The 14,532-nt window shown below is 35.8% G+C and overlaps 1 protein-coding gene across 1 annotated transcript in view; it reads left to right on the top strand.

Annotated features, from left to right (window-relative positions):
* LOC100378099 (jumonji domain-containing protein 1C-like) overlaps positions 1–14,532 on the top strand; it is an 83,438-nt gene that overhangs the window by 43,143 nt on the left and 25,763 nt on the right. The window contains exon 3 of the mRNA XM_006825878.3: positions 10,291–10,407. Within this exon, the coding sequence (XP_006825941.1) occupies positions 10,291–10,407 (117 nt within the window). The remainder of the gene's footprint in view (positions 1–10,290; positions 10,408–14,532) is intronic.

The raw sequence follows: 14,532 nt of genomic DNA, 5'->3' as shown, positions 1-14,532 counted from the left end.
TAATTACGTGGCAGTTTTTTTGCTATTTGCCACGTGATATTTTTGTTTCATGTTTGCACCTAATCATTTCAGTTGTACTGGCAGGTATGTACTAGTATCTGCTTTATCTAACACTAGAACATGTACCTCGTGTATCTCATTAATCATGTGTGTTGCTGTGAGACCCGGGATGCCTGCTGATATGAGCATTCCACCTGGGTGACCCTGTTGTAGTGGATATTATGTTATAAAACCATGTTTAATTTTATGTATGATATTCACATGTGAACAAATTGGATAGTAGTACAAAATAATGTACTGTAAAATACTTTATTTTAGCTGGAATTAATTTTTGCTGAAAAGACTTTTTGAGTGTTTCGTACGGAATTTATTTTCACTGATTTTTGACGAGTTGAATGTAAAATATAGGAAAAAAGGTATATTCGCTGGATTTTATTTTCACTGAATCATTCCTTCAGCGAAAATAGCAAAAATAAAGTATTCTACATTATTAAATGACTAAAAAAATAGTCTTGTTTATGCAAAATGTTTTATGTGCTTAGTTATGTCTATGGCTTGGTTTAAGTTGAACCTTTTAAGTATGATTTAAGTGATTTTACTTTGACTGCAGAAAACACTAGTGGATATTCGGATATTTTTAAAGCTTATCTTTGGGAAAAATGTTATGTTTAATATAACTTAATTCTAAATATAATTGCTTAGTGCCTCCTGACACAAGTCTGTTTGTTTTTGTCTGACTGTCTACTGCCCTCATTCACAGAATGAAACATGCATGACATCATATTGTTAATATGCTAATGTTCTTCATGTTGTTGCATTTTCCCAATTATCTCATCTAAACTGGCATTACAACTTGTAACAAATCAGTACAGGCAGTGGAATATATTTGCAATTTACCAACACTAGTCTGGTTGCACAGACAAAGTAGGGCACCCTATGTCGTCACACAATGTGTGAGTGGTAATATACAAATTGACCCATACTCATATTGTTTGAACTTTGTGTATGATTTATGATGCTCTATGGGAAATGTATTTTACTGCTCAGGTGCTGCTAGATTAGTATTATGTTATCATGCATGTGGAGGAATCATGGCTAATACAACTGGGACAAGGACAAAACCCTACCTGTCTTAAAGCAGTGCAATATTTTACCTTGACATCGTAGACTCTATGAGTCCGTCTGATTAGATTTGTGTCAGGGGGAGAATACAGTGACCCCCTTTTGCAGAAAGCAATTAAGGTCATGTGTCTGTGCATGGATTATTGGAGGAAGTTTGTGCCTAGCAGGGATAGTGACTGTTATCTTTGATTCTTATCATTCATTCTGATATTTATTTTTAAATTGCTCTTTCGATTAAAAAATCTAAATGGATTAAAGTTTTATCAACTCTGAACTTAAAATCAGTCAAGGCTACCCTCTGAGACTCCTAGACATGTTTTGAATAATTTAAGGTTTGGCTGAGACTCAACTGAAGCATGAATAGTTAATTGTGTCTGCTTTGCTTGCATATAAATGCAGGTGCAATTATTTTTTGTGCATGATTTGATCTGATATGGATGAATATTGCATTTAGATTGAATTCCGTTGAGTTGGTTTATTTAGCATGAAATGATCATTTCAGTTCTAAGTTGGTACTAAGAAAAAAAAGAAGCATTTGTAAAATTGTTAATTCCTTGTATATGTACATAGTTTACAGCAATTCTGGGAATTGGGCAGACCTCGTAGTAACACATGGTGATGGTGGGGAGTACTGATGTTTCTTGTATAATGAACCTTGCTTTCCAAGGCAAGTGATCACTCTGAGTCAAAACCAAGAAGAGCTAATTATCACTCTCTAAATTCATATTATCAAAAATTTCCAATAGCACAGTTCTCCCATTCACTTGTGTTACTGTGTTGAAGAGAGTTATTTTTAGCTCCCAGGTCATTTTAAAAATGCAATGTCTGTATTACATATAGTGTAATAATGTTATCACCTCAGTGCCCAGCTTGCTTCAGACAAATGGTATGTATAGTTGTATGAGGGCGCTATTATGATGGCTTTCGAATGGGGGCAGTATGAAATATAACAGCTTCTTTGACATGTGAAAGACTGACTTGTTTTTAAATAATCTGTTCATTTGTCATTATTTGTAGAAAAGTACAATTGTGTACAATAAGTGTAATATTGGTTTGGTAGATTAATTCATCGGTTATATGGGGGGGGGGGCTGCTAACTAGATTACAAATATGGCAGCAGTCTTGCCTTAGTTGCTACTATCTATACCATTTTTCGTAAAATAGATTTATTTTTTTGGTGTATACAAAGAAGGACAGCCACCAGCCAGTCAATTGGAATAGTGACGTTCACGTCCGAAATCATGCCCTCGGAGATGAATTTAAGAGAACATATACAGATTCATACTTGTATGACATGACAATGGAGGGAAGTGCATATTTATGTACTGCTGCAGTAAATGCTACATCGACATGAAAAAATAATTGTTTTCCGAATCTTCTATGCCGTTCATGTGCACGATGACTAATAATAGAAATACCATAACAGCAAATGAATATATTTTCAATATAGTTATTATTATTATCATAATTGTATCATATTGTTTTCTATGTTTGCGTCAAATAATGGATTGATGAATGAGGACGTAATTTTGGCACAAGCCGAGTGGGTCCCAACTAATGTGAATGTAACTGCTGTAATGCCTCTGCAAACACAAAAGATTAAAAATTTTGTGCCGAGATGCCATAAGATGAACTTAGCAAATGATACAGTTTTACTGTCATAGTTTGCACTGTGGCATCTTAACTCTAATGTTGAAACATCATTAATAGGCATGCCATGTTGAAACAGAAGTCTGTATGTAAGCATTTCTGTCAACAGTTGACACAGTAGTTGCTCAAAGCATTGATATCGCTTTGATCTGCAGTCACCCATCATTGAAAACAATGATTTTGACAGATTTGACTGTACATTGGAGATGTCAAACAACTACGTAAACAAGCACAGTTGTGAACAACATTTCTATAACTCACAGAAGGCCAGATTGAAAGGAAAGGTGTATTGTAAGCTAAAATGTTTGTTTTGGTTGGATTTTTTTCGCTTCTCCAATACTGAATCAGATCTATTAAATAATTCAAATAAGCTGATGACAAATATAGTATCTTGATGACAAATGGACTGACATTTATCTGAACTGTTGTGGGCTGGTTATGTACACATAGTATACACAGGGAGTGATTTATGTCAAGGGTGTCATATTTATTGAGACTTGACTGATTTATACCTTTTTGTTTGAAAAATGTATTGACCACAGATTGTCTACTGAGGCATGTATCTGTCATGCTGCTAGCTATTCCATGGCTTATTGTGTATACACACTGGCCGGAAAGCATTTGCTTGCTGAAGGTCACCCACAGGTCAGCTTATGATTGATGGGTGTAGCCAGCTGAACAGAATTAATCTACCAGTTAAAAAAAAAAAAATTATGATTTTATTATGGAAAATGTTGAAATTTGAATTTCAAATCTTATCTAGAAATCATCAATAATCAGTGTTGATTTCCTCATTATTTCTTTTTCGTCCGATTTCTATTTCGAAAATCAAAAATGAAATTGAATTCCTTCTCTCTTTTGAAATAAAATCAACAATGTGCTAGCAAACATTGCATATGAACTAAATTTGTTTTTCCCCAAAGTTTGTGTATATTGCCCCTTGTGTGTAAATATTGTAGAAAATGCTGAACATTTAGGAATCGTATCATTGTACATCGTGAAAGAGGTGATGTATTTGCTTCTTTTTAATGCATGATTATGCTCGAGTATGACGTCAAAACAAGTGACGTGTGTTCCTGGGTACTTCCAACGACTATATATCCATGCTTGTCTTGACAACCCTCTGTTTGACATTTTACATTAATCAATTAGAGGCAACGTTGCTTGAATATAAATTTCTGGAATCTAATCAATGGAACATGGAATCGGATTTCAAGGCCGACTTGCATAAGATGTGTTTTGCATACGAAGCACGTCGGCAGTTTGAATTCAATGCAGACATCACAATTAAGGAATATTGTATTAGCATGATATCGGTAAAATGTCAGGGGGCATTCAGCCTCACTGCGCTGTTTATACACAGACTCTTTTGTCGAACGGGTCTTTTTTAATATAACAAACATTCTATGTGGTACATCATGTTGGGAGGAGATGAAATGATATTATTATGATGCAGTTCAATTCAAAGTACAGTGTTTTGAATGACTATCAGCTGCCAAATAATGGGAGTAAATCTGGTTTCTAGAATCTGCATGCATGCTCTGACAACGTGATATTAATATATGAACAGTGAGGTCACAGCGTAGTAGCTCTCTGATAAGCCAGTTTGTAGTAGTAATTATCAGGTACTTAACGATGCATCACATGCGTGGCAAAGATTATTTGGTCACTGACCCGAATCTTGCACATCAATGACTCTGGTATATATGTCATCAAAATGTAAAAAAATTACATCTTACCTTGATTAAAAGGTGTTTTTATTATTCTCCGTCTCTGTATTTATGATGTTTTCTATTTTGTGTAGAGGAGGGGTAGGGTAGTTTGATGACGTTTTTATGTCTTCTTACTTATCATATGTTTGTCCCCCTTTATGTCTGTTTTTATCTTGATTGTGCATTTTGTTACTTGTGCATTTTGTTACTTGTGCATTTTGTTACTTCCCCTAATGTACTCAATTGTTCGGATCTATTTGTAGTTTGTCTAAACATCAATAATGACCATTCCTATAGTCACCCCTACTGCAGGTAAGCTGACACCCCCTGCTGCTGGAAGATCCCATTTCCCTTGATTGGTGTTCTTGATATTCTGTGCTAGACAACAGCAATGAATCGTCAGTAGAACTACCTCTTAAGCTTGTTTTTTTTTTAAAGTGGATATCATCTAATTCCTGTTTGTGATCCATTCACAATCTTTGCCGATATTGATTCTGTCTGAACAAGGTAAGAAGAATTCGGCAGAGAGAGTCTCGTCGGAATGTGTGTCGACTGTGGTTCATAAATGATCTTTGAAAGCTCATCAGTATAGGTTTGCTTGCATCACATGATTACACAGTGTATGTTCTTGTCACTATGAAGGATGATCTCCTCTGGGGGGAAATTGAATTGATTGGAGTGTCATCAAAACAACATCTGTCTTACTCGGTCTCTTCTATACATTTTTCTGCATTTGAATTGCAAATACTGTAATACTTGAAAATTTAAATCAGCATTTAATTTAACACTGGTGTTGTGATTTCTTGCCTGTCAATTTTACTGTGTTATTTTAGGCATCTCATAAAACGTTATCACTGTGTGATCAACTGATAATATGCTTTCAGTTGACAGTGATTGATGTGACATTTTGACTCATTGGCCTACCTGCTATTATCAGATAGAAGGGAAGACAAGTTCAATGTTTCTGTTCATATAAATTATGCACAGTGTTCTTGAAATGAAATGTGTTGTAATCAGCAATCACCTTGACCTGCTTAATCATTAACAAGGCAGTAGTTGCTTTTGGCATATTGCTTCTTTGTGCATAATAATTGGATATCCAACAGGGTTCAATCTAATAGATGTGTCTCTATGTATGTTATAATATGTTTCAATATCACTCAAGTGTTTATCTAACAGAGACATGGTTGCCTTTTGACATTCATTTGTGGGGTTAAGCTCATTCCTTATAACAGCGTTTTTTTTCTGTTCAAGCGTTTTTCTATTCAATTATTCATGAGGTATGTGATATTAAAACCGTTTCATTCCTTGATGTATCATCAGACATTTCCCGTGTGTTTATATTAATATTAACATGCTCGGTTTTGTGAGCTGTGTGGGTGGTTCGATTGACAATTATGAAAAAAAATATATGCTAATCTGTTTGAATGGAAATCAACGTCTGTTAGTTTCAATTCATGCTTTGTATGTGGTTGTACAAATGTATTTGCCAAGCTGGACATAATTTGTACATTTCAATGTATTTTTTTATTCACTTGTGCATTTGTGACAGATGGGCTTGATATTTTATTACCGGTACTCTCCGCACAGTGTTGTCATTTTGTAGTTTAAAATGGTCATGGTTTTCTAGAGGACAAAACTTGCAGGGAGGTTACTATGATTCCCCTCCCATTACTCCTTTTGTCTGCTCTGATATTCCCCACAAAAATTGTGCCTATTTTAATGTATTTTTTTAATTTTGTTGATGATTTTAGGCCAACATAGACATAAATTCCTTTTTTAAATTTTCTTTGAAGATGAACAACCAATGACTTTGCCACTCATAGGGTTGATCATTCCAACCATAATATTTTGCAATTTTCAATGACTGGTGGAATTAATGATAATTTATCTCACAAAATTAATTTAAAAGTTGATTACAATAAATATTTAGCTTTTAAATATTTTAAAATTTGCTGGTTTCTGAGGGAGATTCTTTGGATGAAATAAAATCTCTTCCACAAAGTATTACTTGACAAGTGTCAGCTTTTATAACAGCACAAAAGATGTTACACTACCAGTAATACTTTGTATTAGACTATATACATTGCTCACTGTGCGCTTTACAACCAGGTTCCCTAATACGTGGCTGTCAATCACCATTGAAGGCAGGAAGAAATAGTTTATTGGTTTACGTGTAATGGTTGCTAATGGCGTAGGTTTCAAGTGTCAGTCAATCATGTGTAGTAGACATTTATTTCCTAAATATCTCCATTATCTGCATTATTGTTGATGAAATCAGGGTTTAATTGCATTGAAGTTATAATTTTTTGATAATATTGGTTTTGTGCCTCTAATATGCTTCATGTGTGATACCTAAAGTCGCACACATCCTGTGTCTTTCTTGGGTTGTTGGCATTAAATATATACATTGTATCACCGAAAACAATAGAATTTACTATTATACATCTTTTGTGAATGTGGTGATAACCTCACAATATTACACCTTAAATTTTGTTTAAGGTTTAAAGTTTCACTGCATGTTATCTGACAAATTAATAATCAGTTCTCTTTTGGAGTAATCCCCCCCCCCTCGTTCTTTGTGAATACTCTCTATGGGTTTTTGCAATGCAGCGTATCACTAGTGCTGAAGAAAATCAATGTGTGACACCCCCACAACTTAATGATCCGTGCCAGAAAGCTTTCACTATGTCTATGTGTGTTACTGTTCACACATGAATGATATTACATATAGGTTTAATATCCTGTCTCTGACTGTATGTATGACATGCAACCATATAAATCATTTCTTGTAATCACATCCTGCTTTTACTTTTCAGACAAGCTGCTAGCTATTCCAGCTAAAACTCTTCTTGTATTGTCAATTTTACTTCCAGTCTTTACTGATGATGTAGTTGTGCACACACTGGGTGGGTGATGAGACCTCATTCCGCTGATAACAGTGCATTTATACATACTATAGTATTTGTATTCTACTATTTTTACATTGCTATACCCAGAGATCTGAAAAATGATTATCTATTTTGAGAAAACGGCCTCGCCCACTATAGAAATATTTTGAGTTGTTGCCTCCAGGCAGGACTGACCTCTTCCTTTTTAATTTTTTTTTTTGTGTCACTGTTGTCTCTCCCAACTTTTTTTTTTATGTGCAAATTGCAAGTGCTAGTGACGACACATAGTGTGTGCCACAAAAGTCATATTCATGTTTGGGACTACATGACCTCTTCCTTACCAGTAAACAAATTGGGTCCATTTGATCTGATATTTTTCTTCACTGACTTTGTTAACTCAGACAAAGATGTTTCACCTGCAAGAGCATTAAAGTACATTTGTATCCTATCTAAATAAGTACTCAAACCATGTTTTCTACATTTGTTTTCCTGTTCTTTGTTCATCCCTATGCAGCAAACCTATACAGATGTTACCTGATAGCCACGAGTGGCAAGACCTCCCTTTCCTATTTTCAAATACTTTATTTTGTGTTTTTTCTTTGAAATCTATCTAAGGCATCCTTACCAGTTGTACATAACAATTAGTTACAACATCATTTTTTAATCATGTTATATTTTAATTTAACCTCAATGACTTTTTTTTTCTAATTCTTAACGACATTTCATCAGTCTTATAATCTGTTGTAAAATAGGGCAGCTCAGCTATTTATCATACGGTACATCCCGTCTGCGTAACACTATGCACCCTTGCATCAAGGCAATAATTTCCCGTATCATGCCTGGCCCAGTGTACCGGGCTTTCATCATTCAAAACAAAACGCCTCATATGATAAAACTTTTATGAACTGGTTTTGGCTTTTGCTGCCCTTGGTCATATGACTTACGTGCCCTTGCAAGCTGACCTCAGACTGCAAAAGCCGTATCCAGTTCATAAAGAATAAAATCAGCCTGTGAACTGGAATGGCATGTATGCCTATATACTAGAGTTTGTTAAACTTGGAAAAATGACACATATATTTAGAAGTGTCTGAAATGGTTCATTCTCTTTGTTTTGTGTACTAATTCATATCTGTCATCATAGACTGCATAGAAAATATAAAAATAAACTAAAATGGGGTCAGAACTGTCAGTTTGATTTTTACCTGTACCGCTCATATTCACTTCTTGGGATATATATGCATACATTTGTTTTTAAGGTTGGATTAAAAATGGCTGACTGGTCGTCATTTAATGCTTGCTTTAATAATTACTATTCCATAGTCACACTTCTGACATAAGTGGTGTTCTCACTTATGTATGTAAATGTGTCGAAATGGGCGTAGTGCGAGTGGTTAGTGCTAGTAGCACTAATCCGAAAAAGTACTAGATCCTAAGGGCTCCTAAAAAATATTATTGCAGAGAAAGTGTCTAGACATATATAATATGGTCGCGTTAAAAAATCAAAAAAATCGGCGAGGTTACATCATATTCCGTTAGTTCCTCCATGATATAATGTAACAACAGGATTGCGTGAATGTGTATATGCTTCTTCACAGGATGCAGTACACACAAAATCCATTCTCAATTTTCCCACTGTAGCACATTTCCAATGAATGAAAGATACAACAATTTTACGTAAATATTAATTTATTTTCAGAGAATTACGGGATATCTTGACGTCGTTGACAACGCGATATCAACGCCACTCGCACTATGTGCATTTCAGCACTAGATCTAGTGCCGTTTTAGCACTAGATCTAGTGCCATTTTAGCACTAGATCTAGTAGTTTTTTGGATTAGTGCTACTAGCACTAACCACTCGCACTATGTCCATTTCGACACGTTTACATACCTCTCTCACTATACGATAGAAGCCGTTGTCACAACGCTTTTTATTTGAGAACGTTGTTAAAAGGTGTGTGTGAACATAATGCGCTGTTGTGGCGCCGGTGTTTTTGACACCGTCCTAAAAGGGGTGGACCAGATCCTAAACGCCGTTGTCAAACCGGCTCTTGCACAATTGAATGTGTAGTGTGAACACAATACGACGGCCAAGCGCCCTCTATTGCCGACTTTTTTTGACATTACTTGCTTGACATTACACAAGATGGCATCAGAGGTCACAAGTCGAATGTGATGAAGAAACTAGATTACTGATATCTGTTTGGAGAGAATCCTATTTCTTCTCACCAGTTATTTCTGCGTTTTCGAGTCCAAATCGCTCGGGTTGCTGGGTCTATTGTTGCGTTATTCATACACGCGAATAGCATGAACATGAACCGATCATTTTTCGGTCTTGTTTTTTAGACGTGTGAGAACGTAGCTATACCTTGACTGAGCCCGTTCAAACATTTTAAACTTACATATGCTTTATTTGATGATCCTGTTCCAAGAGGCGGCCATTTTAAATGCATCAAAATTTCTGCCATTTTGGAATTGAATCTTCGTTGCGAATGAACAGATTTCATTCAAACTTCGTACATAAATTGAACATAATTTGGGACCCATTTTGCTTTTTAAATCATATTAAAAAATAATCGACAGGCAGACATTTTTATTATTGAATGTTGTTCCAAAGCTATATCTTTGACATGCCTTGACTGATTGCAATCATACTTTATATATCACACATGTTCATTAATTTTGTCTACTATATCGTACAATAGGATAATGCAGAAATAATAAAATATAGTTTGAATATGGCTTAAAATTGCCATATACAATACATAATACTAAAATATGTGCCATTGTGATGGGCTCAATCCTCATTACTGTTGGAGTGTGGGTGTGTGGTCAATGTATGTATTCGGTCTCCTTTACTTAAATGGAACGCATAAAAACCCATACTCATGCAAATGTTATCATCTTATTTTCAGAGTTTTGAAGTCCTTGGAGACAAAGTTGCTATTGGTGATTCCAAGACTGTTCCTTTAGAGTTTTGTGTTGATAAGCAGCTAAACTTTGTGAAAGAAGGAGAGATACGACCATATGAGGTAAGTCATCAAGACTATAGTTGCGTTCACGCACAGCTCCTTAGCACAAGCTAAGAGGTCAAATTCCTTAGCCCGTGCTAAGAAAACATGCGTGAACGCTTAGCACGGGCTAAGGAATGCTAAGTACGGGTTAAATCTGATCCGAATTTAAGACACGGTCTAGACCCTTAGCACGGGCTAACGAAGTATGCATGAACGCTTAGCCCAGGGCTAAGCGCCCTCTGCGGCGACCTTTGGGTGTGAAAATTGTCCCATGTTCGGAAAACTACTCTATTCCACCAGTCATTACTCACGCTCGCTTCAACACTGATCGGGTCGCTGTAGTAGAGCGTACAGCAGCTCCAATTGTAGACAAAATAAATTTGGTTCGCTGTCTACGACATGCATTAATAAAACTCTGTATTCTGTTATGCCCGTTGCATACTGTTTCTGTGCATCCAAATAAGTTGGGTCTGTCTTCTCTCACGTTCCTGTGCACGACGCTTCAAAATTAGAACGAAACATGCCAGCAGCAGAAATAGAACCTCGCGCGTGTCATCTATTTTTCCTTTGTAAATAGTGGCTTACCAAAGGTCACTGACTAATGGCACCCCTTAGCCCGTGCTAACAACTGGCCCTCCCCGTGTGTGGACGCATATGGGTCTAGCCGAAATGCAAATATGCTAGATAAGCCTAAATCAGCTTAAATCTTAGCCCGTACTTCGTGTAACGTGAACACAGCTTATAGTGGCGTTCACATTAGAGATCTTGGCACATGCCTGGACTTGGGAGCAAGTCGGCATGTGCCTCAACATGTGTGAGAATGGTTGGGACTGAAACTAAGCATGTGCAGAAATTTGCTACCTGAACATTCAACATAAACTGAAATCGTGACCTCGGTGGTGAGTTTAAGAGAACATATACTGATTCATACTCGTATGATGGAGGGAAGTGAAGCTGGATATGGTTGGATGCTGTAGGAATAAATGAAATGAATGTAAACGGTCGTCAATGACGCATATTTATGTCATTCTGCAACTGTTTTTTTGTCATGAAAAAATAATTGTTTTTTGAATCTTCTTTGTCGTTCATGTACATGACTCGTAATAAATAACATAACAGCAAAAGTGGATATAATTTCAATATAGTAATTATTATTGTCATCATGAACGTATTGTCTACCATGTTTTGGTCACTAACAGATCATCGAATGAGGGCGTGATTTTAGCACAAGTAGAGTGGGTCACGATATGGGTCCCGACTAACATGAACGTGAATGCTTTAATTCAGTGTGTGCCAATATCCCAAAATATTTCTTTTAGAGTTTTGTGTACAACCATAAAGCCAAGTCAAAACTCCACATACAGTGTTTACATGTGTAATAAAACTATGGATTTGACTCAGTTAATTTTAACCCATGTATGAACAGATTAACCTGGGCCCTGGGCTAGTTTAGCTCAGAGTCAGAGGACTGGTCTCGTACCTGAGATGAGGCATGTGTAAACAAGATATTTAGGTTAAAACAACACCCTCTTACAGTGTCTCAATGGTAGATGAAATTGGTATGAACGCCTAGCCTAATATAAACCACAGTGCCTATGGATATAACACAGGTTCATCCTACTGATAAGTCCTACCGATAAGGAATATTTACAGAGCCATCTAGCCCTCTGTTTGTCAGTTCGTGTGAACAAGGCTACAGTGAACTTTAACTATGCATCTGGTATTTGCACTTATGACTCTTGGCTTGTCATGCACACCCACATTTGATCAGCAGATATTTGTTTACCTTGTGGTAGCTAATTCTGAAGTGTTATCAGATGGCATTATGTTCTTATCACCTATTAAAACCTACAGTACATTCAAAGGGGAACTCAGCTTGTGCCGAAAAAGGGGTCAATCTTTAAGCTGGCAAAAAAATGAGATGAGACCGTAACTGGACCCACTTTGTTTGAGCCACAATTACATCCTCAGTTAACATCCTTTTCATAATTATCTCAATATTTTGTGTCACAAACTGCTAGTTTTTTCAATTTGTTGAAACATGTGTTAGTCTTCAATTTTAGTGAATAAAGGTACATGTACAACAATGTTGAGATTTGAAGAAATAATACCCCCTGTTTACTAGACCATAACTAATACTAGCAAATCACAAAATATAGGATGTTCTCAGATAACTCGCCATAAAGAATTGCTAAATTGAAAACTAGGTACATGGAGTAGCATATTGCAAGAAAAATGTGTATTCAAAAATATTTTGTTTGTTACCGCAGCCTGTAGTTAAATGCATAAGCAAGCACAGCACTATGTGATGGTAATCGATCAAACATCATGAATACACTACAGCTAAGATTTACCGTATATGCTATTTGCCTATATTTCTAACTGATCTGAGCTGCGGACATAGAAACAGACCCAAACAAGTCAATTCTTGGCTTGTGCCAGAGCGTTCAGACGAACTTTTCAGTACGTGCTAAGTACATTTGTCTGAATGCAATATATACCAAGCTATGGTCCAATGCATGTAAGCATTCTGCCGACATCTGTTACAATACATGTTATTCCTGACCTCATTTGCTGTCGCCATCGACTATTATGTTCATGTCAACAAAAAAATGTTGAAATATAAAGGCAATTGGGCTTGTCATTTGAGAGTTTACTATTTCTGAGTTTGGATCTGATGAGAAAATTTGAAAAACAGTACAGGTCAGGAAACTGGTGATTTTAAACATTTAGGCTTTGAACAAATTTGTTGCGTTAACTAAAGCATAGTTTAATCAGCATGAAACATGTAAATATTGAAGGGTAATATCAGGGAAATTCTTTGCTTACATTCCATTATTGTATTACAATGTAATTACATAATACCCTAGGTACAGGATGTAATGTAATCTTTCCCCTTTCTAAATGGTCTCTTTTTTTAATGGGTCCTGTTTATCTTTTTATTTTATTAATAAATGTCATTATGGTACTTCCTGTTTGGATTCATGCAACTTGTACCGGTAACAAACTTGGTTGTTCAGTCAAAATGTCAATTTTAGTTTGCCATGTGCCAATTGGGGGGGGGGGGGGTATAACATCTCTAGGAAAAAAAATAAAACATTTTTACAATTAACAAATACAAATATATATTCACACACAAAAAAATGCACATTTTATTGCAATATTATTCACCTAGCATCAGAATTTACTATGTCTATTGGAAAACAGTCAGATGTTCATCAGTAGCTTGGTAGTTGAATGCTTTCAATTGTATCCAAACTCTCAATGAAAGGCAATTTCCACCATGATGTGATCTACAGCAATGTCCTCGTACCTGACAAGTCAAGTTAGTTATTAACACAATAATTACTGATGTTGAAATGGGATTTGCATGTGCTATATAAAAAGTACATCTTCAAATAGAAGTGCAGATAAAACAAAACAAAAACGCATTTATTGTATAGTGAATTATGAAATTCAAAATATTACTTATATAGTTAATATAGACATACCTGTCTTTTGATGTAAGATGATGTTCTAATATTATATCAAATACTGTATTTACTGTCCTGTACTATCCATGGTTAGACTTAGGCTGATTACATGATCAGTTGGGTAAGTGTTTGCATATCACATACCAGTGAAAGAGAGTAGATATTCTAATCTGCAGGAGAAAATTGATCAGCTCTATTCTGTAGATTAGGGGGGTTGCCTTGAATGTCATACAGCTGGAATCATTCTAACAGATGATTCTGATCATTGATTGATAGATTGTTCTAACCTCACTGATAGATTGGCTGAGTTCATTGTAATGGGCAATGTATCACAAACACCCCATGCATTGTGAGATGGTTCACATGATGTAGTACTTATTATTCATTGATATGTCAAGGTCACTGTGCACTCCACAAGATGTCGGATAGTCAGCCTAAGTATTCCAAAAAGTTCCGCAAGACATTTGCCTTTAATTAAAAAAAAGATTCCCTAATTCGATGTATATATATATATATATATTAGAAGCCACCTATTATTTTCAGCATGAGGTACAGTTATAAACAGTGATCTACTCTTCAGTGTTAGTGATCTACTCTTCAGTGTTCAGGCCCTGGCTGATTAATATAGTTGAGTCATTTAATAATTGATGACAGCAGTTTAATAATAGGT

This window comes from Saccoglossus kowalevskii, chromosome 10, assembly GCF_978046115.1.
Source record: "Saccoglossus kowalevskii chromosome 10, keSacKowa6.1, whole genome shotgun sequence".
Lineage (NCBI taxonomy): Eukaryota > Metazoa > Hemichordata > Enteropneusta > Harrimaniidae > Saccoglossus > Saccoglossus kowalevskii.
Note: the sequence above shows the minus strand (reverse complement) of the source record. Positions and strands in the feature narration are given on the sequence as shown.